General features: G+C 41.6%; 1 protein-coding gene across 1 annotated transcript in view; it reads right to left on the bottom strand.

Annotated features, from left to right (window-relative positions):
* STX8 (syntaxin 8) overlaps positions 1 to 26590 on the bottom strand; it is a 111671-nt gene extending 85081 nt beyond the window's left edge. Inside the window, exons 1-6 of the mRNA XM_064522476.1 lie at positions 26428 to 26590; positions 25580 to 25679; positions 21859 to 21953; positions 19851 to 19961; positions 9483 to 9607; positions 7713 to 7805 (exon numbers count right to left, since the gene is read on the bottom strand). Coding sequence (XP_064378546.1) covers positions 7713 to 7805; positions 9483 to 9607; positions 19851 to 19961; positions 21859 to 21953; positions 25580 to 25679; positions 26428 to 26444 — 541 coding nt within the window. The 5' untranslated portion in view covers positions 26445 to 26590. The remainder of the gene's footprint in view (positions 1 to 7712; positions 7806 to 9482; positions 9608 to 19850; positions 19962 to 21858; positions 21954 to 25579; positions 25680 to 26427) is intronic.
* Between the last annotated feature and the right edge of the window lie 588 nt (positions 26591 to 27178).

The following is a 27178-nucleotide window of genomic DNA, read 5'->3' as shown; positions in this document are numbered from 1 at the left end:
CATAAAGCTAGAAAAAATACTGAAAAAGTGTCATCTCCTGGTATTTTGTGTACATGGAGCGTAACAAAAATACACACATACAGGCTGAGTAACATAACCCTCTATTAGGCCATTTCTGCTTCCCATGAGAAGGCCCTATTTTCAGTTGCTTAAAATGATGAAAAACTAACTGTTTGGGCTAAAGATTCCCAATTTGGCTGTCTGCTTCCAGATGAATTTCTAAAAAATTAATATATTAAAGTCACAGCCAAAACCTCTCGGCCATTTCAGAACGATGCTGTTTTTTCCACGTTAAGACTCTCTTGTGGCCTCAGAAGCTCCAGTACCCCAATGCTTTCACATTAACACGTACAGAGGTTAAAGAGGGAGATGGAAAAGGACTCAGAAGGGGAACTAGTTGAGCAAGAATGCTGGAATACTGAATGGCAGTTTCAAAAGTGAGGATTAGACATTCAGAATGGGAGATTAAAGATCAACTCAGTAAAAGCAGAAAAATGGGACACTTGAAGGAAGCCAAGCTGAAGAAAAGAAGAGATAGGAAAGGCAAAGTTAGAGAAGGTCATGGAGGAAAAAACAAGAAGTTGTCTAGTCCATCTCCTGCTCTAACTCAGCTCAACTAATGCAGCTGTCAAGAACAATATATGTTCTTAAAGACCTCCTGCAATGGAGACTCCACAGCTTCCTGATACAGCCTAACTCACGGCTATTGGAATGATTTCCCTAATCCTTTTGATTTTGGCTGAGGCCCACTGCTACTAGCCTGTCCTTTCTCCCTTGAACCAGCTTGCTACATTCTTCAAGAACCTTGCATTCCCATCTCAACCTTCTCTTCTTTAGACGAAGTTTTGTCAAGATCATTTGGAGGAATTCTAGCATTGTCACCAATGTAATTGCAGTCTTTTCCATTTCTGTATTACATGGGGAGTTGAACAAACACATTACCCACTCCATCACCCAGGTCCATAACTAAAATGCTCAACATAACCAGAACGACCTATGCGGTCCAACTCAATATATCTTCCCATTCCAATTATGGGCCATCAATTATTAATCTCTGGGTATAATTATCCAATCAGTGTCACATCTACACTGTTGAAAATGATTCATGTGGATCCATGCTGCTACAGACTACCCACAAGAAAGTCTTGTGAGGCAGCATCAAAACCACCCATAAGTTAAAATGGTACCTTCTCATAAGGCTCCTCTACAGAATAAACCCAAACTCGTTTGAAACAATTTGCTCTTAACAAGGACATAAGTAATAGCCTCCACAGATTTATCATCCCATTAGTACTTACAAATGTTTTCTTGTAGCAGAATTCATCTAGAAGAGTTTGACTACCAGAAACCCAACCTACAAGAGCCCGAAAGGGGACACAAGATGCTTATGCCTTACTTTTAACTCCGCTGTCAGCAGATATCTGTGAAGCCCACAGGCAAGACATCTCACACTTCTCACACGCTGGTCCACATCATCCAACACTGGCAAAATTACCCTGTCAGCCTAAGTTGCAGAGGTCCCCACGTAGGTGTTCTCATCTGGCTGCTGACCCAGGTGTGGAGACAGATCCACATTGCAGTGACTTGCCTGTTTTTTTTCAGATTTCTTCTCAAGAATACTAGGAAATTATACAGATATATAAACAGCGAAAACACTGAAGCTGCAAAGTCATGTACTTAAAAGGTTAGGAAATGCTACAAATAACACTGCTTTGCATAGATGTGTGTTTTCTAATCATGCAGCCTTCGGTTTTATTGAACATAACCTTCATCTCCTTCAGCATGCGAAACAGGCGGGGTTTATTTCCCCGACAGATACTGAGTATTTTGATTTATCCTCATCACCCAGCATGAGGCTGCAAGCCTTACTGGCTGCATACTATTCAAACTCTGCTCTGAAAAGTTGCAAGTTTCCACTTAAGTCTTCCAACAATGGCCTTCATGACAGTAAATACCAGTGTATTTTCACAGCTCCCTTGGGAGATGAAACACTGTCATCCCCAACTCACAGAAGGAAAATGAGAAAAATGAATAGTCAAGGGTTATTTTGTGTGTCCAGTGAAAGATGTCTGAACCTCTTTCTAAAAAGCCACACACACATAGGAAAAACCTTCTCTATCCTCCCAAACAGTACTTCACACTCCCCAGTACTTCATTACACCCAGAGCACAGCCCTCACCAGTTGTTGTTGCTAGTGCCAATGCTCAAAAGCTCTGCACACCAAGCCCCAAGATACTAAGTCAGATACACAGAAAGCGATCACTTTTGAAAAAGCTCGGTTAAGATGGGTTAACCAGCATCACATGGCTCTTGGGCAGAAGCAGAGAAAGTCTTACTCTCTAACACGGCATCCATCTGCTGCTGCCACAAGTCTCTTACAACCCTTGCCTTATTCACTAAACATTTTCCAAAACCTGGAAGAAATGAGGCAGATTGTGAGGAGTGCCATCCAACCCCGATTTTGGCATTCTCCAACTTCTGAGTGTTCATATTGAGACTGCGTATTCCACTATTTAGATCATTCATGACAAAAAGCAACGGTTTAACACGGGTGTTAATTTTTCCCCTAAGAAGAGCTAACTCCAACTAAACTGCATTCAATAAAGACAGAACATTTCCCCAATAAAACTGAAGTCATTTCTACTCCATACAATAAGCTCAGGAGCCAAAATAAAAATCTATCTGCATAGTATGAGCTCAGTCAAGCTATGAATGGTTATTTTAAATCTGAATATTAAAACCATGTGTTTCTCTTTAGAGGTTTTTAGAGAACCTTAACCTGCTGGTGCTCAGCATTTCTCGAGGAATGCTGAACACCTTCAAATTCCAACGACCAGAGGACTCGAGGCATCTCAGGAGGTGGCTGGTGTGTGCAGGATCACACCCTATATGATGAAGACACATGCTGTTAGGATAAGGCGATGAATGCTTTTTAAAAATTTAAATTTAATCTTTAATCATTTCTTATTTACATACTAATCCTAACAATGAGGTAATAGATCCACAACCCCATTGGTTTTAGTCTCATAACTCATACATATTACATATACAATGCTAATTAGTTTGTATTATAGCAAAATGTTCTTAATAAATCAAAACGTGAAACTCCTTCAGAATCCCCTTTTGATTTTGATTATGCAATAGTCATGTAAAATAATCTTTAGGAGAAGCATTTTAGTGTACAAATACTGACGGGGCTGTCTGTACTAGAAAGGATGGACTTATGGTTAAACACTGCCCTAGGAGACGGGAATTGAATCCCCCACTATACTGTGAGTTCCTGTATTCTTTTCAGCAAGTCTCTGCATCACCAAGAATACTTTCACTCACTTCCTCTAATCCTGATTTACAAAAAAAATTCTCTATGCATATACATTCAGCAACCAGTACAACATGGCTCCAATCTCAAGTGGAGTCTCTAAATTGTATTTTGACAGTGGCACATTAGGTTAATAAAAGTTGCAAGCCAGACAAATCACAGGTTTTGCTACTAAACTGGCACCAAACAAAAGGCTCATCTGAGTCCACCTCTGAGGCTTACATACCATCAACTATGACCAGACAGAGGTGACAGAAACCTTTATTTGCAAGCCTGTTCAAAATAACAACAATATCTGGATTTTTGCTTGATTTTTGAAATTTGACTTTGACAAGAAATTAAAGGTGTTACATACTCATCTAATTAAACTGCCATTATGACAGCTCACTTACCTAAAATGAAACATTTTGGTCAAGAACATCCTGGATACCCATTCTGACAGCACACAGCATTCCCCTGACCAGTAGGACAAACAGTGGCCTGGTTTTGCAGCTGATCCATTTAAGAACATATTTATGTTCTTACATAAATTTTAAATTGGCAGGAAGCAAAAGAATCCATCATTGATGGTATATACCAAGCGGGAAGTAACATGGTAAAAATGCCAAACACTACAAATTTTGCAAGCTATCAATATTTACCATCGGTCATTAAGAGTACTATATTCTCATGCAAGTATCCCACAATGAGAAAACATCATCTCTATAAGGGTAAAACAAACAGCATTCAGAAGTTCTGAAAGCATTCTTCCAAAATTATTGCACTAGATTAGATTGCCTCATCAACAGGGCCAGAGGCCATTTACACTATTTTCTTGCTTTATTTTTTTTTCATGTAACAGATGAAAGGATTACAGAAAGTTTTCTGGGGCCAAATTTGGAATTAATGATGGGAAAATTCTTTTGCTAATCCCCCATCTCTCCCAGTGCTAGCAGACTCCTGAGGCTGGAAAAAAACAATGTCTCCTGGTACCCTGCTTCTACTTCGCTCATCAGTGCAGAAAACTACGCTCAGGAGGTTTGAAAGGGACCCTCAAGTTAGCGCAGAGTCATAAAATCTCAAGGATAGGGCTATACTGAAAGTCTGAGTAAAGAATGACATGAGACTTCAATTAAAACTTGGAAGCACCACAACAAAATCAAAGGGTAAGATTCATCTGCTCAGGGCAAATGTCTACAAAGCAGCCACCTCCATCTGAGCCTAGGCTCTCTTTAGAGTCAGTGGGGAAAAAGCAGGCTTTTCCAGGACCCGATTCACCCTAGCCCGAGGCAGACGTGTAAAACAGGCCGGAGGTATCGCACTTTAGGTACCCCTAGTCATCTCTGCTGGCTATGAAGGAAGCTCAGAGAGACGAGCTCCAACATGGGCATTGTAGAGATTCAACGTTAAGTGAGGCTGGTGTCACCCAAGGTGCCCAAAGAGAGAGAACTTTTCTTGAGAACACAAATTTTATTGGAACACAGCAACCACCTCTCTGAGCAACAAGGCTCATTTTCAGGGTACCATAAGATGCCCTCTTACAAACCTTGAACATTGCTCGTCACAATCGCCTGCCAGCCCACCAGCGAAGTAAAAATAGATACAGCCAAGCAACTACCCTTCTAAAAGCAAAATTTAATCATTTTTCAGTCATTTAACAAACACAAAGGAATCTACCCATACCAACTGTACTCAAGAAGTAAACTTTGCATAATTAATTTGGATGCCTCCAACACTTGCTGCGGCTGGATCATCTGCAAATGCACAGCTACACCAACCGGCACTCGAGGGAATATGCCTGAGGCCACACTGAAGAACTGGGAAGTGCAGATATCTCAAGTGAACAGACAGCCTGAATCGCCAAGGAAGGAAATGAAAATAAAAATAAAAAATAAGCCAGGAAGCCTGGAAAATAATTATCTATCTCTATGTAATATCTATCTCCTTAAATTCTGCTGCACTAACTGTCAGGCACTATCAGCTACTTCTGAATTAAGCCTTTTTTTTTTTTTTTTTTAATTTTTTTTATCACAAGCACTAGCCTCGAAGCCAGTGCAAGCTCGAGGCACCTATCCAATGAGTTGTAGAAGGTCAAAATGGCCAAAGCAGGTTAGGGAACTGGAAGTCAAGCTTCCCACAGAAGTGCACAGTGGGATGGAAAATTTGACTCCAATAAAGAGAAATATTGATGCAGCACTTAATGAAGATGAACTTCCCCTGCCTTCCCACAATACAGATGATGCTATTATCACTCAGCACTAGGAAGGAAAGACATTCTGAATAAGGGGAAATTACAGGGCAGTTATGCTCATCAACTCTGGCAGTGTACAGTGACACAATATTGGCAAAATGCCTGAGAAAAGTCTGTAGAAAGTTAAGTACAGGACATAAAATAAGATGCGTGAAGGGAAAGAAGCCACTGGAAAATACTGCTAGGGATTTCAGGCTTTCCAGCGTGCCGATGGCATGAAACGCTCTACAACAGTCCCACAAAAAAAGGGATTGCAAATCTGAGAAAACATGGAAGTTTAACTTGTCTGGTGGCAGAGAAGCTGAGTGACTTGCTAAGCATTTTGGTCTCCCCACCTGTAAAAGCCAGACTATTTCCCTTTTTCTTCAGACTGCTTAAAGATCTACAGACGTAGCACTCTACGTGACTGGCAGATTTTATGCGTGTGATTCTAGGACAGGAAGAAGCACAGGCAACGCAGCATTTTCTCTTCCCTCAGAATTTGGTCTGCAGTCAAAAGCAAACAGGTAATCCTCGCCACCTTTTACTCTGAGTGCTTGGGAAAGTTTCCATCTTTGGAGAAGCAGCTGCCTATAGCTTATGTAAGAACTTACAGGAAAACATCAAGAATTTTGCTTTAGGCTTTATAGTTATCTGAAAGACAAGACAAGTCAAACAAAACTGGCATTATTTGCACTATCTGTAAAAAGGAGAGTTAAACGCAGTCCCAATTTCATAGGTGTTTCAAGGCTTCACTGCTAGGAGGAGCTTGGTGTGGCGACACAGAAATGCTGTGGTACAATACCGGTAACCTTCAGAATCCCCAAAACATAAGGATTTGGGAAATCCACCCCCAACTAGAGGGAAATGGGACATAGATCATATATTTTCCTAACAAGAAACCAATGTTTCACAGAGAATTAGTAAACATAGTCATGCTTCCCACCTGTTTCCTATTTAGGGCAAAAGCAACGATTAATATGACTTTTTGACAATGGTTAATATAAGAGACTTATGAAACCAAAATTTCTAATTGAAAATATCTTTGCTCATGAGGCAGAGGATCAAAATATGACAAGAGCACTACGCGGAGTTTCTCCCAGCTGCGCAAGCCATTCCTTAATAATCTGAAGATTAATAAACAAAGGCACACTGTAGACATTTCATATTCCTCCTGGATTTAGTTAGAACATGTATACAAGGCAAACACGAGCAAGCCATGCTCTTACTTCATTCTCAGTTGGAATGGAGCTCCCAAATAGTATTTTACATTACCTAATTGTTAAAAGGGAAACCCCCTCTCTACGAGCACACAGATGGAGAAATAGAAGATAAAAAAAATATATAGGTCCAGGAAGAAGCTGAATTAAGCATATCATTTATTAGCAAGTAAAAGGGCATTTACCTTCTCAGTGGTTAAGCACAACGCAACCCAAGGATAAACCATATGGCTCAAGTCTTTGTGCGAGGGAGAAAACTGGCAGGATTCCAAGGCTCTAATTGAACTATTACCATATTGTAAGAAATGAAAAAGTCAGAAAGACTGGAGGATCTGCTCTCCTAGGGACAGTTTGTGTCATGTGAACAATTAAGTGAGTAACAAAGCATATTTTACACGAGAGCAACTCCACCATTTGGATACTAACTCAGTTTAAAGAAAATAGGTACTTTCTATCTCAGTGTTGCACTTAATTCGATCCTACAGTCAACGCCATGAAATCCTCAAAATCCAAGTCATCTGTAGCAAACAATACAATGCTTCTCCTTTAATCACTGGCTCAAGTCTTTTCCATTTAGTTAATCATGAAAGACAGAGTAAGAACACTCAAATGAAATCCAGCAACAAATAAATGATTACTTAAAAAAAACTGTGCTGTTAGAATACGATCACTGGAAAATGTGGTATAGTATTATGTACAAATAACCACCAAGCGTCTCTTTCAAAGGCAGGCTTGATTAAAATACACTAAGCATTGTACTTATATACATACAAGAGGATATGCGGTATAACAAAGAAAAATAACTAGTTCACAAATAGATAGAATCTGTAGGAGCTGTTGATACATAAACGCGTACAGTAATGTCTTGCTACTATATGGAGAAAACTGCAGTTCTCTAAGGACTAAAAATCACAATCTTAAATTAAAATGATGGAAAATGAGTGCTTGTGGATCTCGTTCTTACCATTCTGTTCATCCAGCTCATTCCCAATTTCTTGCCCCATTTGCTTTTGCCGGGATATGACTGAAGAAAGAGCATCAAGCCCAGCATCTTGTTCTGCAGCAGAAAAATAAAATCACATGAAAAAAAGTGCTACATACCATAAAGGATGTAAAAGTGAAGAAAAAGATCTAATCCGTGCTTAAAGTGTTAAACTATATTAAGAAAAGACATCAACACAACACGAAAATTAATACTTATGGCAATGACACTCCTAAAATATTGTGAATGATGGGTAATTAATTTGTCTGCTCTGGCTGGAACATTTAGCTGAAGGGTCCCCAAAAAAATCCAAGAATTCAACATCCAGCTGTTACTCAATCATAAATGCAGGAGATTTCCTGGCACAGACGTACAGATCCCTGATTAGCCTTTCTAAATTTTCCAAGAAACTTTTAACATGAATAAAAGACAAACAGGTGATGCAAACACCAAAGAATTCAAATAGATTTTTAAAGCTGCAAGAGGATAGAGTGCACAGAAGAGTGCCTTATATAGAGGGGACAGAGCAGGGGCAGCTAAAGTTTGAAGTGTTCCCATCACCCCTGCAGACACTCTTTTATTACAACCCACCTAATCTCCGCTCCTCCAGCTTGCAGGTCCTGCTCAGGCCTTAGTGCCTTTACCATAAAGTCCAGCTCTTCTTGTCCAAAGAGGTCAAGAAGCAGAATAACAAGAGATGCTGTAGACTAGACTGTTAGTGGTTTGACAAACTGAAAAGCAGCAATGTCGCACAGGGCAAGACTGCGTGAGGAGCTAGGTGGCTACAGACAGAGAGCCAAAAATTACACGGCATGGCCAGAACCTGTTTCCCTTCAACAAGATGAAGGTCCAGTCCCCAACACCTTTTTCAGCCTCCCAAAAGGATACCTAAGACACAATGAAAAGCTGGAGCTTTGGGCTGCTCCAGGACCATCAAAATTGAGTTGATGCCATTCTCCTGGACTGTAGCTCTAAACATTCTTTCACACGCAAATTAAAGTGAGCCTTATCTGGAGGCCCATTTCATTTGATCACTTCCAATACTTAAGTTACACAGAACCATTACCTCACCTACCACCTGATGTGATCAGGCTGAGGATTTCCAACACACCTGAAGTTAGGGAATTCTTATCTAGTTCCAGCTCAGCAATACATTTAATGTTTACCTGGCTTGAAGCATAGCAGTAATATATCACTAAATCCAGTCCAACTAATGAGATCTCTGCTGCAGATCAAAACCACTAATATGTTCAAAATCAAGGATGCCCTGTAAGGTTTTGCCTGTTTAGAGTGAAGTTATACCCAAGAATTATTCAGTCAGCATCAACACACAGTTTCTTCCTGATGCATTCAGCTTCACTAAAATGGGGACAAAAGGTAATCACTGAATTACTTGCACCTGACTAGAAGGAAGCTTTACAAATTTGTACACTCAGAAACAAGATCTATTAACTGTTTCAGTCATTTCTCCTCCCCTACCATAGGAAAAAACAAACACAAAAAAAAAAACAAACCACAAGCCTTACTTCAAAAGGAATAGGGACATTTTTGAAAAGCTGCTTTAAGAAGAAACCCCTAGATAAGAATATTGTAAGCACAATACAGCTCTTTCAAACAGAAAAAACAACCACCTGGAACTTGACATCTCCCTCCAGGTGATACAACTTTGGTACAGCTTATTGCATTGACTTTCTAATAAAGACTCTCACTGAATCTTACCAACACTTATATAAAACAAAAATGCTCTTTTACCTTGTATGATCCTTCGCTGCTGCTGCCTGATATCATCAAAGCCAAGCCCTCTGGTTTCCTCAGATTCTTCCAGGAGCCATGGGTTGGTTACACCTCGTTTGACCCCTCCAGTCATTAGGCTAGACCTGAAAATAAATTCAGTAAATTTTCAATTTTTAAACATGAAACTCACCCATTCTGCGCTCTTCCATGACTAGCTGACAATGATGGAACTGTATGCATTTATCTTAACTCCATGCAATTCTCTGCAATCATAGCAGAAATTAGCCAAAAAGAACCTAATTACCTCTAATAACACATACATCTGCAGTTCCACAACATTGCCTAGAAGCAGTAAAGCAGGGAGAGAACTAATTTTGCAGTGAAAAATTAACCTACACAGTAAAATATACAGCATGCTTTTTATAATATGTTCACTTGAAATATTGTTTGCAAGTAGAAGACAACATTCAAAGCTGTTACAAAAAGAAGAGAGGGTTGCTAGAAACACACATATTCTTCATGCATTGGCTCTGTGATCAAGACATAAACTTCTAAAAATACTGATATACAGCCTGACAACTTCCAACAGTATAAGAGGTTCAACACATTAGTACAGATACAGCTCAGACGAAAGCATTAGTTTCTTGTTCCTTTTCAGGCTGGTTCAGGATTGCATTTCACAAACTGGAGATGGAAGTCACACAGTTACTCTTCTGTGTTTCCTGGTTTGGCATAGACGTGAACAAGAAGCCAGGCACACACTCTTAAATGTAAAAGTAATCAAGTTATGGGTTTTCTCTTAAAAGAATTATGACTTAAGGTAGTTAGCATTAGAGACACTTCCCTGGTTACAACGGAAAACAAGTTTTTCATGTCCAAGGTACATAAATTTCAGTAGTAAAATGAAATGCCACTTAAATATGTTTCTCAATACCGGATTTCTGGTTCTCTCCTTTCAGCTTCTCATTGTTTTTTTGCTACAAGATAAACATTTTATGACAGACTGCAAGCCACTGGGACCCAAAACTGCAACTCAGACTTGGGGTGTCACCAACAAGACTGCTTCCTCAAGAGCAGCACGGAAGTAAGGGTTTTTGCTTTCTGCTTTGCTTTCTTAAACTCATTTTATTCCCGTTTTTATCCCTCCTCTTTCTCAAAACACTTCCCCCAAACAAAACAAGAACAGATAGCACTTTTAGTATTTCTCAATAAATTCGCATAAATTTATTACACTGAGACTTTTTCTTGTTTTTAAATTAAGTTGACTCTGGGTCTCTTCTTGTGATACATACTGAAATGCTGTATGGTACAAACACATGCTTGAAAGCATTTTGTGGTCAAACCCCTGTATCAAGCCCCTGTATCAAAAAAAGCTAATTTGGCACAAATATCAGTGCAGAGAGAAGAAGTTAAATACACGCTTTCTATAAACAGTTTTGCTGCAGAACTCTGGAAAGATGATTAAAGTTTTATGCCAAACGTATTTAAGTAAAATCCAGAACTCACGTCTAGGAGTTCCTTGAAGAATTACGGTGAACTAGAGACATCTCCTGGCCATGAAATGAATCACCACTGCTGAAAAATAATTTTGCATCTCTGCCACATGAAATTTTGGGTTGTCCATAAATTAGAGACACATACACCCTCATTTGTAACCACCGCACTACATACTTCATATTACATTCATGGACACTTAGAATTAGGAACACTTAATTTGTTCCCACTTAAAACTTTAAGATATTTGTTCATCTGTCCTTCAAAGTAACGGACCTGTCAGGATCAGAAAATTAATTTTGTTCCTGCAGGACTAAAAAGTGCTCACCACTACTCACAAAATCTCTCTTTAACACTAATCATGTTGGAACATTATTCAAAAGCAGAACCCAAACTGCTTCACTACGCCAACAACCAGCTGGCTTTCATGAGCAACATCTGAAACAGAGTAGCTGGAATATTTCTGTATTTTATCCCCTTGCACCTCCACTGAAATGTACATATGTTCTTGAGTAAGGAGATTAGACAAAGGTTTGCAACCCTGAAACACAATTTTACATGTTACCTAGATTTTTTTCATTGCTTTGGGGGGATTAAATACACTCTCGTATTTTTTAGTCTCATGATCACTGCTACCAGGTTCACAAATCTAAACATAATTGAAGCATTACACTTTGAGAATATAAAGACCATTACGGTCCACTCAGTTCAGCACTTCATTTATAATGTCCACAAAATCCAGGGTCAACAACATTTGACAAAATTACTTAAATAAAGCAAAAGGAATGTAAGGCTCTTTGCTAGCTAACAAGAATGCAACTCTGCAACTATTTGTGCCTTTAAAAAAGCCAAGGCAAGCAAATTTGAAATAATTTGCACCATTCGCTCTCTCCTAATAATCTGCCCTATTCTTCTAGGTTGGGTCATGACAACTGGTCTGCTTGTTACAATAATCTTTTTGACATGTTTGGTAACTACCTTCCCACACAACACAGCATAACTTCCTACTTCCTCTGATCTTACCATGTTTCGCTTTGGTGGTGTGAAGATTAAAGCTTATCCAATTAGCCACCCACTGCCTCCGCCAAGTTAATCACGTAAATCTTTGAAACCGTCACAGAGCAGTGGAGTGTGTGGATAGCTTTTGATTATAGGAGCAGATTTAACTAATTACAAGGCTTAGCAGTGTGCCCAAGTATAAAAGATGATGGGGTTTAAAATCAGGGAGCTATGTCACTGCTTAACAAGTAAGGGCTTATCTTTCCGAAGGCATTGTTTCACTGATAATTCTTATAAAACTTCCCAAGTAACTCAGATTAGTCAACCAGTGCTTACTTTAGACCAAGGCCACACATCAAGGCTTATAGCTTTAGAAGAATGATCAGCAAGACTGAATCTTAAACAAAACCTGGGTCATATGACAATTGGTTGCCTGATCACTTGAACATTCCCTTAACGATACAGTTATACAGTAGCTCTCTTTGAAGTGCTCGGAGAACCTCATCTTAGCTTCACAGGTCAACCTCCAAGGCAGGAGCGCAGAAACAGGGGTATTCTCTCACTTACGATTTCATAGCTCACACTGGCAGGCAGAGTATTTTAGGAAGCTCTGAGCTAGTAAATGAAACAACAAATATTATTTTAACATACAAAAGCGCTCTCTTCCCCCCAAACCAGGAGAAAGCACAGGAGCAAAAGCACTTCCAAACAGCCCATCAGGTACCCTCCCTGGTGCAGAGACCTCCCACCAGAACTGTTCCCAAGACGAGGCCTACAGAAAACGACAACCCTCCCTGGAGCTGACAGGCCATTTCCCTAGCTCCACCAACACAAGAACTAAGAAAAAGCACATCTCACGGTCAAGAAAACGTTGCGTTGCTCCTGATGCCATTCACCTATGGCTCAGCTATCTAGTCCCACTGGTTTTACTGGAGGCAAAGTACAGACGAGCTACACAAACAAGTTACCGCACAGCGTGCTAGGCAGCAGGTTTACATCGTGTCAGCTGCTCTGTGACACCTGCAGGTCTGCTGATTCCTGCTCACGAGATGCACGAAGCAGCTTCCGCACTTCCGCTGCGGAACAAGAGGCTCTGCAATTACCTTGCGCTTACACAGGACAGCGCGTGCCCGCTGACGATCAGCACAAAGCAAGCAGCACGCTGGAAATGTGTTTGCACAGTTGTATCAGCGCACTTATCTTGGAAGAAGTATGTCCACTTGAAGAGCTGAGAGTCTGGATGGTGCAGCTGCAGCAATAAACTACACAGAGAAGGTACTCCTACACCAGAATAAGTGTCTCTCGAGAGGTTATCTTGATAACAGTGTTTACACTCACGTTTTGCTTCACAGCAGCCTCACTTTTCTATGCAAAACCCGAAAAATACACTACAATAAACATTTCGTTCAGAGCAATAACCACTTATCTGGATATCAAATATTTTCATCTTCTTTCTACACCATCCCTTACTTTTTTATGCAAGATTGAGCAAAGCACAATACTAAAGATATTATAAAACGGTTCATACAGTCCACACTGAAACAAAGACTCATCTCTACAGCCCACTTGCTCTCCTCAGGAATGAGAGAACTACAAAGCAAAGGGGAATTCTTTATAAAAAGAAACTGCATCTTATGCAATCACATCCAGAAGAAAGGAGGAAAAGACAAACCAACTCTTGTGAGACCCTGTTGTTCTGCTCACAAAATGATCTACAGCTACTGTAGGGGCGAGGTGCAGTACTAAGTTCATGCCTAAGACTCTGCTCCCTGCATGGTGGTTCAAATCTCTCTGACCACAAGAAAAAAGAACATTAGCCTCCAAGCATGTCACACTTGGCATTTTTTCTCACTACAGACACACCACACATTTCCTTAGATTCAGTAAGCCCATACCAAAGTAACACAGTCACAGTGCTGTATACAGAAACAATTTTGGGCAGGAAACTCAGGTAGTTTTGAGCAAACTTAGGAGGCAAAACATAAAGCAAGCAGTTTAGCCTTGAAAGCTGCCCTCCTACTGACATTTTTTCCTGGGACTAATGAGCATTAATCATTAATAATAGGCATGCAGGCACAACTTGAAGCACAAGGCCTAAAAATGAAGAGGTTTGACTTACTTTTCTCTACTGCATTTAAATTCTAGCTCTTTGTTATTCCTTACAATGCAAGTATGTACAGTTTTCCCACAACCACTGTCCTGACTTCAGGGAGGTCATTAAAGAACCTATGGTACACTCTGAAAGAAGAGAGATGCAAGCTTGCCTCTTCAACAGAGACCAAACTGAGTAAAGACTCTACCATCATCTTGGAACCGCCCTTAAATTTCAGGTGAGCAAAAGAACCTTTGGCTTTTGCAGTAAGCTGGAGGGTCACCGTACACTGCTGAAAGCTGCTTGCATGAGGGCATACACTGTATAACACTGCATACACTGTATAACCTACAGAGTGCTCCCAGATGAAGAGTGTTATGAAGAGAGATGGCCTAAATACACAGATACAAATCAGTGGATGCGAGGAGGATGTTGAGACAATCACAACCACACTGTCTCGTGACTACACAGCCAAAGACACACTAGTCTAGGAAAATCCTGCCCCAGGCCCTAGATCTGATCTTAAGACTCACACCTCAGACATTCTCAAGCACAGGTTTCTGGATGGACAACCCACCTCTTCTTGCAGCCTTATTGGAAGCTAGTTTTGTTGATCTTCTAGGCACAATGCTAATCACATCTGATATCAGAATACTGCAGCTAGGAATGCTTCTAACAGTAACTAGTGGGAAGGAAGGAAAGCAAGGCATGTTTTAAAGGCATCTAAAAACCTTATTATTTTCAGTCGTCTTTTCCAAAGAGCATTTGCTCCTCCATAAATAAGAACCAGGTTGGCAAAAGCATTTAAGCACCTAATGGCTTATTGATTAAAGTCAGGCATCCAAATGCCTATTTGGATTAAGACCTAAATATCTCACATCCGATAGAAAAGTATTTAAATGTGGGTTAGCATTTATTCTGTTTAAAAATAGAATACAGACACTTCTAAAAGTCAGCTAAGATGCTTACTACTTGAGGTGTTTTGTGTTCCACAACAGTCGCATTTTTCTATGTTTCGTGGAATCGAAAGAGAAATTAAGGAAAGCAAGTCAAAGTACACACAATTTCCCCGGTGATCTACATACATATCTACATATTGACGATCTCATCTGAAAGAAGGAGGGATATTCTCAATTCATCTGCCTCTGCAAATGTTCAAAGATGACAAAGCTTGTGAAAGCTTGATATTGTGTGCGATTCCCAGAAAGTTAGTATTTCCAGTTGCTTTTTCTACTTTTCCCTTTCAAATGGTATGAAGACCCTGGACTTCTGCTCCATTAAAGTTTGTGTTATAATTAACCACATAGATCTCTTTACAGGGAGAAACAAGGGGAGAAGATACTGAAATTGTCTATTGAAAACCAATTAAAGAAAATTTAAGTGACTCTATTCAGAGTCATGTAAACAGCACAATCTTTCCCCTGGAAAATTCCAGTTGCATCTTAATTAAGGCCGACAACGCCGGAAGGTAAACTAATGCTACACCGAAGTAATGTAGCGTCTTGCCCTGTGTTCTGGCCCAAGTTGTCAGTTAGGATAAATATTAAGAGCATTAAGGCAACTGTACTTCACAATCAGAAATAGCTTTACAGCAGTTTTCAAAGGATGTAAAACTCACTGAATGGTGACCAAATATAAACGAAGATTAATTCTAGGGAAACCTTCACAATTACAGGCCATGAGGACAATAAATATGTGATCAGTGGTGCAAGAAGGTTAATGAAAGGAATGACTGCTGGAAAGGAAAAGACTTCTGAAAATTTGTGCTGTCACATCAGAGATGGATTAGATACAGAAAACCAATACAGAACGAGAGAAAAGTGTCACTGCTAGAACTTAATCAAACATCATGTGCTGATTTTTCTACGCAGTGGGTAAATCTGAGTTTCAGACTTCAGACACACTGAAGAGTGGCCTTTGCAATCTACTAAAATCCAAAGCAGGTTGCTCCAGAAATCTGTAACAATTCTAGAGAAACCTAGTGCTGTAAAAAGCAGCTTAGCCATACCAGAAACTGTTGTCTTCTATCCTCACAAACAATACGGCAGGCGGGGAGACAAGAACTCCTTCCTTACTGACATCCATACAGGCCTGTTTCACACAAGAAACAAAGATTTGGCTTCCTGGCACAACATTCAGGCCTTGGCCACATCTCTGCCTCTACTGCTGAAAACAAGACCTACGAGGAAGAACATGGAATGGGTGTGCATTCACCAGGCACCGGGCCAAGAACTGCTGGCATAGTTTTATCCATTTTAAATTAAAGAAGTTAAAAGAGAACTACTAAATTCAAAGCCTTGCAACACTAGAAAAAAAGTTCTGTCTCTGATGTTATCTTGTGTTGGAAAACGCTGTTTTCCCTGATCACTTCTAATGGAGCTTGAAATTATCATGGGATTTTGATATTTTCCTCCTTTCTACCTCAGCACCTCCATGTCAGGGCAACTCTAGGTTAAATCCTTGCCCTCTGCCGGTCCCACAGCAGTCATGCACCAACACCATCCTGCTAAACCATGGATGGAGTCCTCTCACTGCAAGGCCACATTTCAGAAGGTTAGATTAGTTTATGTACTGATCAGGGCAGGTAACATGTAAGAGTCTTCTCACATCATCAGTCTCTTGAGAAATTTTGCCTACTTGCTGTTTCATGTGTTTCAGGTCACTCAGTGATAGATGTAAAAGCTAGTGCTCTAACACGTCAACCAGATCTACACCACACTCCAGGAAATGCTGAAACCATAAAACAATTAATGGATTAGATAGAAGTCTACAGTTTTACTATCTGTAGTCGGCGTTTCATTGACGATATTCAGTTACTCAAAGACGATGAACTGCAAGGGGAAATATTTGTTCTGGCTGTATCAAACACCCCACCCACAAACAAAAGCAAGTAGAAACAGCTTATCAACCTGAGCAGGCTGCAGCTCTGACAGATCCACTATGCCACCAGCAAAAAGAGATATACTGTCCTTATCTCAATCTCTCTATCATCTTACTGAAGAGGTCCTTGCAAAATATGACCATATGCTCTTCCCTGGAAAAAGGCACATGACAGTACAGAACACTGTCAGTGAGACTTTGAGATAACCCCTATACCTGCTCCAAAATACACAAAGTAAACAGCCTAGAAAAAAGATCTTATTTTTAACAGTAACAGCATGTAACAGCACTTTCATCCCTATCTAATTTTTACCCTGCAATAGCATGAAAACTCTATCTGCCTTTTTCAAGAACACATGTCTGAAAAGGGCCTAGTTCTCAAAGCACAAAAGCAAAAAGACTCACTTTTTTTTTTCTCTCGAAAGCACAAGAGTTTTATAAGGGTATGAAGTTTTGTTCTGTCCTAAGATTGAGGGCTGACACACTGTAAAAAGGTGAAAAGCCTTCCCATAAGGGCTCTCATGCTCTTCCTCATACAGGTAACTTTGCATGTGCATGTATAAAAGACAAAGCTGTATATTCCCTACTAAAAAGGTCCAGTGAATATGGTGCATTTAAAAACACCTGCCACTTAGAAGCACAAGCCAGAAATTACAACACGTTTCTATCATGTGACTTCACTGCAGAAGCACAGTTATGTTCTTCCGCACCAGCTCTCGCTACACTGCGGATCACGCGAGGAAGCTCTGCTCAGTCACAGCGTATGACCCAGACCACACATGCAGCATTGTGCATGGCTTACAGGGCAGAGTACCACCCCTTACGTGACCCACAACCTGCTTAAGAAGTCCGTGTCTGTGCTTGTTGTGTTAAAATCTTCCACACATTATCAAAATACGTGCACAGGCCCAAATAACTCATTTTTATATACACAATTTTCTAGAGAAATGTGTTCACCAAAAGAAAAAAAGAGAGCGAGAGCGTGCATGCGCACACGCACGCTCACAAGCACCTTTAAACCAGAATTTTACCAATTCCAGGGTACAGTCAAGAGTAATTTCACCGACCATGGAAATACAACAAGCTCTGCAGTGACCCTTCTCTTCTGCACCATTTTGAAGGACAGAAGATTAACTGAGTCTGCAATGGAAAAATTAGGAAGAGCAAATGCAATTATCTGCACTGAAATTCAGCCAAAACCCATAACTCTCTCAAACACAATAGTATTTAGTGACCTACAGATGGTCAGAGTACAGGTAAGCCACTTCTTCAGTAGCAGAACTTTTAATTTTTTTGCATGAATGTTGGTAATAGATATCAAAGCATATCAGCCAGTGAATCATGAGGATGCTTCTAAAGTGGTCCCTAGACACATGCCATTTCAGTTCTGAAGTACCACAGCCCTAATCCTGTGCTAAGATGGCAGGTCTAACACCCATTTGCTTGAAGAGGAAGAAAATGACAGCTTCATTTTGTTGTCAGCTAGGAACGAAGCTTATTTTTTGCTACCCCTTTTCTCCCTCCCCAGTAACTAATTCATTGGTCACTTTAAGCAAGTTTGAAAGAAAAAAAAGTCTCAGAGAAAACCAACTTTCACAATGGAGATGAAGAGGCAAAAAAGACAGGGCCTCGTTAGCAGAACTCTGCCTTCAGATCATCTGCCTGCCCAGCATGTTGTACAGCTCCAGGCTGAACCCAGAACATGCTTTTTCTTGACCAACAGAGATGTCCCTAGGAACACAGGGGGAAAGCAGAGAAACAGGAAGAAAAGGGAACATGGGCTATAGTATCTGAGCTGGGAAAGGAAACAGAAGTTTAATAAATTCACAGGAATCCATCAGTTCTGCTGCTCATCAAACAAGCATTTTTAACTTGGTTTCTAAGTTAAAATCTGTCTAAATCTAAGACAGACATAAAAGCTCTTAGAGGTAAAGTACCTGCAAGGGTTTTCTTAGAAAGTTGCATATATGCTTATGAGAAACTAAAGCTAGCTAAAATTCAGAGGTAAGCCAAGGGTAGCAAATACCTGCAAGTGGAGTTCTCTAGGCAAAAGCCAGTACCGATTTAACCAGAAATGGATAAAATTCAAAAGGCTGCTGACAAATCACTAGAAACAACCCATGTCTGCAACATCTGCATTAAAAGGCATCTTATAAATAGCTCTTTATACCTTTAAAAACCTATGCCTAAGGTGCTTTGTATGTGATGGATACCGCACCTCTGTGACTCTCACCGCATCCAACTTATCACCTGCTTGTAGTTCATGAGAGTAACTCAGGCAAGAGGTTTGAATTTCACACTTTGAGCAACGGCTCTCACTTTCTTCCCGATCAGTTAGAGACCACCGGGAATGGATTATTTCTAAAAACAAGTATGAGATGACAAATATAACTCCTTCAATTAGAAAGAGACCATGTAAGAAAGGACTGCATGAAGAGAGCACAACATTCAGGCTGTTAACTGTTCTGTCTGGGAACAATTCACCCCAGTACGTTGCCCTGTACCACTCGTAACCAAAATGGAAATCAAAATATATTCCCTTTGAACGCATCCTGCTGATTCTTACAAAAAAAGAAAACAAAGCAAAGATCATTGGGGAACTGTCTGAAGTTTAAGCTTTGTCCTAACAGTTTTCTTTCCAACAATGCACATAAACCCGTCAGCCCAACTCAGCAGCAGACTCTGCTGGATGACAAAGTCAACCATTACCACTTCCAAGCAACTCTCCATCCCTTTGTGTCTTCTTCAGCCTTCAAAGATATGTATTACATTGTCATTAAAAAAGGCACAAGATTTCTAAAAAATAAAACCGCACTTTGCTACACGCGGAGGTATATGAAATCTGCAGACACATTCAGCATTACCTTCAGACATACTCAAAGCACGAATCACAATGTTTATTTATGGTGACAGTGTCATACCTTATCACATCCGGTTCTGTGCCTTCATTCTTATAAGACGCCTGAAGTTGCCTCTGTCGTGTGAGAAGGTCGTCCACTAAGTTCTGCCTCCTATCCCCCTCCAGCTGCGTGCTAGTGGCACTTCGTTAAGGTCCAAACTTAAAAATAAACTTTAATTTTAATACTGAGAGAATCACAAACAGTAACTGGCTAATGCTGCATCATCAAACTGGAAATTTCCAAATTTCCAATTTGGAAATAACAATTTTCAAAGATCGGAATACATATCTAACAATACGCTCATCTTTGTTTATCCGTTATAAACCCTACTATGTATTCTTAAAAGGAGTCAGACCTGGTCATCAAGATAACCAGAATAACTATTTTAATTCAAGAAAAGGATACAATACCTAACAGAAGGTTAAGTCATCCATTTCTGAATGAAATCTGGTTTTAGTCTAAACATGTTTCTGAGGTTTGCAAATCTCAAAGAAAAGGGTTTCATAGATAGCGATCCTCATGATCTAAAACTAATGAGAAAATTGGGAGGGTACATACTACCAAATTAGCATAAGGATTCAAAATGCTATCCCCCTAATCCAACATGATAGTTCTTTCATTTACTACTAAAAAGTACTACACAGTCAATCTATTCTATAACACTGACAATGTACAACACTGGTGCATGGGTTAAGTTTATGGAAGGAATGAGTTTTCTTAGAAGAGCTGTATCCTGCACAGACTTGTAAGTACTGTTATGACATAAACCATGAAGCCCCAAAGCAGGGTAGAGCTGTTGAAATCAGCAGAGTACTTCACATCGTATTTCACTGGAACTGAGGCTCATTACACCAACCGCAACAGTAGTTCTCAGCAAAGTTCAGTAGTTGATGGGCAAACAACGAAAAATTTACTTCAAGCACCTGTTCCCATCTACAGTTTATCATCAGGACTCCTCTGTAGCAGCTGAGACAGGAGAAAAAAATCCGTTCAGCTTCTCTGGAAGATGATGCCCTGGAGTACTGCCACTTTGACAGTGGCAGATGCGTTTCCTTTTTAAATTAATCTCAGTGACAGACATTTTGAAAGACTACTCACTCCTAGTACTTTTAAGAAGATTATGCAATAGCCATACTGATTTGTGTATGTTTTCTGCCGTAGCAGTAGCAGTCATTTGCTCTAAGGTATTCACTTGAAAGGAAAGTTTTACCCACTATCCTCAGCAGAGCATTCAGAAGGCTTACGCTTAGAAAAGATTTCTACTACAGTAAGCTTGAAAGTAATCATCTATTCATTAAATCAGTTTGCTGCTGGATACCTCTTCACAGGGAGACAGACGTGCTTCTCACACAGAGTCCTTAAGCCTGACTAACCTAGCATGTAGAGAGAGCAGCAAATCCACTTCAGGCCCTAAGGTAATATTCCTTAAAAAGAAATTACAGGTTTCTCTTTTAAGTATACCAAGATGCCTCTGAGGATGCAGTTCCATTGCTCCTTAAGCCAGTCTACGTCAGGACTGCCACATGCCTGCCCACACTCTGAACATGGCTTCATCCCTCCTTTTTGCAAGTACTAGCACTCTGGCAGCCAGTGAGCAAGCCAAGAGAAAATAAGTAAGTCAGCCTGTTTTCTGCTGGATGAGTGAACTGAGACAGCTCACAAGCCAGCCACTCAATCACCAGTGCCAGCACAGTCCATGGGCAGGACAACAGCAGCTCTGTTTGAGATTAGCCAGACCATCTCGTTAAGCTTCTCTGACAAACATGTAACCAAAACAAGTCTCAGACCCACAATATCAGAGCTGTTCAGGTTACCAACCCTTCCTATATTATACTACAGCTGCAATAAAAATATCAAACGTGATCACAGATAAAATTCTATTGACAGAGTCTTCCAAAAATGGAAGGAGGGGAAAAAATAAAAAAGAAAAGCCATAACTGCATGGCAAAGCTTCCTTCCAATTATAGCACATTTTTCCACCCTCTCCTACAATATGTAAAGGTGAATGACATGATGTTTACACAGATACATTTGGTACGTTGATATGGCCCGAAGCAGTAAGTCCTTCAGATGATCGATCTTCTCTTTGAGATTCTGCAGTGACGATCTGATTATCACATTGAGCTGAAGGGGAAGAAAAAAGATTTTTTGTCAGAGTTACGTTTGCATGAAATTTCGTATTACTATATGCAGGTGACAATACACACAACTCCAGCGATACTGATGTGGAGGATTCCACTCTAACCCGAGAGAAGCCAGCTTCAGAGCTGCCACAGGAACAATCCAGTTAACTGTTCTGGACTGCTTACAGAATAATTAAATAAATAGTACTGGTTTCACAAATACAATTCTAATGCATTAATGCTGTTTAATATGGAGAGCTTTCTCTCAAGTCTTTATAAACAGATTCTTTTATATGGGCAAAATATTTCAGCATGTTTTAATATTTTCCAGTTAGTTTTCCAGCTCTTTCCTCTGATCTTTAATACAAATACAGGCATCGGTTTTTTCTGCCACTAGGTTTCTTTCCCAGCTCCCATGATTACAGGGGAGGTTGTTACACGTTTAGACCTTTCCTCCACTGAACTCTTCCACACTTTAATCTAAAGAGTCACAATAAATTCAGATTTATTTAATTTTACTTTTCAATACCATCTGTGACACTCTACCTCTTCCCGCAACTGATCTGCACAAAGTTTACATGGGTCTGGTCTTACTAAAAGTGTAGTTAAGTTGTGCACATTCTTTTCTGCTCCAAGCATGTCTGAGGTCTGTGGGAATTCTCCTCCTCTTTCCCTCATCCCTTCCCAAATAAGATGACATTATCCTCTGTGTCGCTTTTTCCTTAAATTCCTTTCCATTCCAGTTATCTAGAGCATACTAGCAAAAACACATTATAAAAGCAATTGACTATGCAAGTCATCCTAACTAGGACTTTATGTGCTTCTTATAAACAAGATATTAGCCATGTGGTGGGTTATAACGGTTAGCAACCTCAGATGCCCCGAGTAATAGTAAGAAAGAAGGAATATTTGCTTTGACTTTCATTCCTGTGTTCCTGAAAACAGAAGCAGCAGCCAGATAGCAAAGTCCTACTGAACAGTCACCCTGCTGCAAGCATCCTGCCCTTCAGTAAAACTGTATTTGATATTTGCATGGAGTTGGATGGAATTAAAAAAAAAAAAAAGAAACACAGAAAAAGCACCTGGTAGCATCAAAAGTTTAAATCAGAGAGACTTGTCCTCCTACAATCGAGCCCTACCAGATACAATGACAGAAACGGATGCAACCCTGCTTAGGCAGTCTTGAAAGAGCACAGGCGAAGCACAGACCAGCCGAACACAAAAGTAACATTTCCAAAGACATCATGGGGTTTAAATGCTTTTAGGGAAGTTCAGCCCACTGCATGCCCTCTAGCTAAGCATAATAAAAGGTCTTTTCATTCCATATGTACATTTCCTGCACTCATATCCAGTCGGAGAACATTGCATTTAATAAATGCAGTATAGCAAAGCAACACAAAAGGTACACACATCCAAGACAGTCATTTAACCAATAGATTCCCTCCACTCCTCTGGCCAGCAACTGTATTGTTGTAACAAAAGATTTCACTTCCTTTAAAGCAAAAAAAAAAAAAAAAAACAAAAAAACAAAAAAACAAAAAAAATCAAAGCAACGGAAGTTTTAAGATAGCTCAATAGAGCAGAGTTCACAGATGGTGAGTGCTGTCTCAAAATCTTTCCCTACAGGTTTTTTTTTTCCATCTTAACTTTTGTGCTCTATTTTTATTCAGCAATAACCAAGGAGGGTTTTTTCAGCCATGCTAATGGCAAAATACTATAAAAAGCAAAAACCTGTTTACAACCCCCCTACCAGGCAAATAGTGTACAAAGACTTTTTCTCTGTTAAAACATTTGCTAATCGTAGAATACGTGACTGCTCAGCCACGGATTTCTCAACATGAGTTTCTGTTATGAAAACAGCTCTTTCATTGTCGGAAACTTGTTTACAGTAGAATCAAACACTGCCAAATATTCGTCTTTAACCGTTAATGGATTAAGGGAAATTGCACTTGGAAAACACAGAGCATGGAACAAATGATATTTTGAAGAAATAAGTCAACTGCGTAATGTTTCCATAAAACATAACCTACAAGAGTTATGGTACAAGAAGGACTTCAAACAACACTAATACAACCTTTTTTTTCTTTTTCTCTGAACATGTCACAAACGACGGTGATGCACATCACAGAACTTTGTCCTCTATAAATATAGATGACTTAAGTAGTAACTTTTTTTTTTTTGGTTAGTCTTCTATCACTTGAATATATCTATACAATTTCAAATACTTGGTCATTTTGAAAGCAGATACTTTAATCACTGCCTCAAAATGCTCCCCTCATTTTTAATTCTAGAGCTACAGAAAGGGTTTCTCCACAATCACTTTAAAAATGCTTATTTGGGCCTCCTGAAACCCCTTCTGAATTTAAGCCAATTTCGAGTCATTCAACTAAAAGCACTGATTGTTTTTAAAAGCCTATCCTGTTTTCTCCAACAGTTCAAAAATGGCATTTTATTTTAAAAGCTATCAGAAATGAGACCAGCAAAGAAGATCCAGGGTTCTCACATCATATGACAACCCTGCTATAATGGGCAGACGGTCCACCAAATACAGCACTCACTGTTTTTAATTATGCAAATTATTGCAAAAGAACAGCCCTTATATAAAGAGTGATTCTTATAAAAGAATAACTTGCATGCATGTTCCACTTAATGCAGTCAAGGGAAAAGTTAATGTCATGACTCATGTGCAATCAAGCAGGCTCCTGTGGTTCTCGAAGGAAAGGACTAGGCTTCTAGTTCTACAGAGAGCAGCCTCCTGAGAATCCTCCTTTTTTCTTTTTACTCTATTTAATTTTTTAAACAGAAAGTGTGAAAAGGTGGCAAACCTAAAAATACATGGGGAAGCACTAAAGTTTGCTTCTCATTCATATCAAACTCTCATCTTTACTTTGTCAGAAATGCAACATCAACAACAAAAAAGCTGCAAAATTCATATTTGATCTGTTTTACAGCCCTTACAGGAAGGAAACAAGCTGACCTGCGGGGGTGGGAGGGGAGGATCTACTCTATATGTACACAAAAGTGAGTACACAGAAGCTGACATACGCATCATCACAACACCTCTTAGCTTTTCAGATATCCAGTTTGCTGCTGGCAGTGACAGCCCTGAGTGGTCAGTAGCGCACCCTCAACATTCCCAAGGCTTTCTTCACTTCCCTCTCTGTAAAACCAGCAATATTCCACATATAAAAGATTTATTACTGTTAAATCCAAAGATGTGGTTGTGACGTTAAAAAGCTGCCAGTAATTCAGAAGTTACATTCCTGTTTTCTTTACAAGGATCTTAAAGAATATACTGTTAGCACTAGGTTCCTACCATTAAAAGTAACTGAACTGGCTGATGCCCAGCTTACAGCAATAATGAACTCAAGCAGCCTGTTCCCCACACTGATACAGTTCATGGAACATCACCCATTTTCCCACATTTCTCCCAACCATTTAATTCGATTAAAGCATTATCCTTCCAGAGCAGTACTTGCTTTCCTTTTCCAGCCAAGGAGGCAGGAAATTCAGGACTTGGACATGGTTGATTTTTGCAAATTTAACATTCCACTAATACTCATAACACTTAAAGGCAAAACCCCAAAACCCGCATTCTCAAAACCAGAACTTTTGGAAGATCAATACCTTTGCTGTACTTTCACCGTTCCTTTGGTACCGGTTACGCTCCTGGATTTTCTCAGCAATCTCTTGTGCAATCTGACAGGTGGAATCATACAGCGAGAGCCTACGGACAAGATGCAGGCAGCTAAGTACACCCCCGAAACACTCTGCACAGCAGCTCTTTCGCTTTCAGGCTTTATTACTCCAGTTTAGTTTCGCTTTGCATGGAAATAGTATGTATTTTATCTCAGCAGTTGGAAAATTAAGTAATACATGCAAGAAGGGCTTCAACAGATCTACCTAAAACCAAACCGACTTTCCTGGGGGAGAAAAACGCTGTAGAAACCCGGTAGCTCCCACATGCCAAACGCTGCGGAGTTGGAAAGTGCAGCGCACCCGTTGCGAGGAGGAACAGGCCTCCACGCTGGCCCCAGCACGGCGGCAGGGCCCCGCGGGACGCGCCCCGCGCACCCAGGGCCTGCGACGCCCTGCAAGGGGCTCCGCGCCGCCGGACACGGCTCCGCCTCAGCGCCAGGACCCGGCCGTTCGTCTCCGTCCTCCGCCCAGCCGCAGGCGGCCGCAGGGGCCCCTCCGCGACACGCAGGGGCTCCAGGGGCCGCCGCCGAGCAGCCGCCTCCCCCCGGGTCCCGGGGCCGCCCGGCGGGGCCTGCGCGCACCTCCGCGCCGGCCGCGCTCCCGGGCCCGGCGCTGCCCCAGCTGCTCAGGCGCCGAGGCGCCCGAGCCTCGCTGCGCGGCCGCGGCAGCCCGCGCCCGGCGGCCCGGCCCGGCCCGGCCCGGCCCCGGTGGCGGCTCCCCGCCCTGGGCGGCCCCGACCCCGGTCCCGGGCGGCCCCGGCCGCCGCCGCCGCTCACCAGGGGTCGGGAGCCATCGCCGCAGCCCGGAACAGCCCCGCGCTTCCTGTTCGCGGCAGCTGACGACGGCGCGCGCGGAGGCCCAAACCTCGTCAGCGGCGGCGGGAGCGGCCGCGTGCGCAGGCGCTGGGCGCTGGGCGCTGCCGCGCGCCCCCGCGGCGCGTGCATGGGGCAGGGGGCGGGGTCAGGGTCGGAGGGGCAGGGGGCGGGGCAGAGGGGCAGGGTGCCCGGTGCGGAGGGGCAGGCGCCCGGTGCAGGGTGCCCGGTGCATGGCGCAGAGCTGACGGTGCCCATGCAGGGTGCACAGCACACACTGCAGAGGTGCCCGGTGCAGGTGCCTGGTGCCCGGTGCAGGGTGCAGGGTGCATGCTGCAGGGATGCCCGGTGCGGAGGTGCAGGGTGCACGGCGCAGGAGCTCAGGGTGCCGAGGTGCACCGCGCAGGGCGCACAGTGCACACGGGGCCATCCCCAGCCCTGCCCTGGCCTCCTGCTGCGCACAGGGGGTCGGGGCCTCCCCGCTCGCAGGGGCCCGGCTTGGCAAGGCCCAGCTGGGTTTGCAAGCTGAAGCTGCGCCCTGCTGCTGCTGGCAGAGGTGAGGCCGACGTGGGCAGTCACGGGTGTGTGTGGACACGCTGCTTGCACATTGCCGCAGTGTTTGTGTTGAAAACATTGTCAGGGAAAGTTTATTTGTTTCATGCAATTGCTTTCCTGCGTCCGTTTCCCAATTTCATGGGACCAGCCCTTATTCTGT

Source organism: Dromaius novaehollandiae, chromosome 18 (assembly GCF_036370855.1).
Source record: "Dromaius novaehollandiae isolate bDroNov1 chromosome 18, bDroNov1.hap1, whole genome shotgun sequence".
Classification (NCBI taxonomy): Eukaryota; Metazoa; Chordata; class Aves; order Casuariiformes; family Dromaiidae; genus Dromaius; species Dromaius novaehollandiae.
Note: the sequence above shows the minus strand (reverse complement) of the source record. Positions and strands in the feature narration are given on the sequence as shown.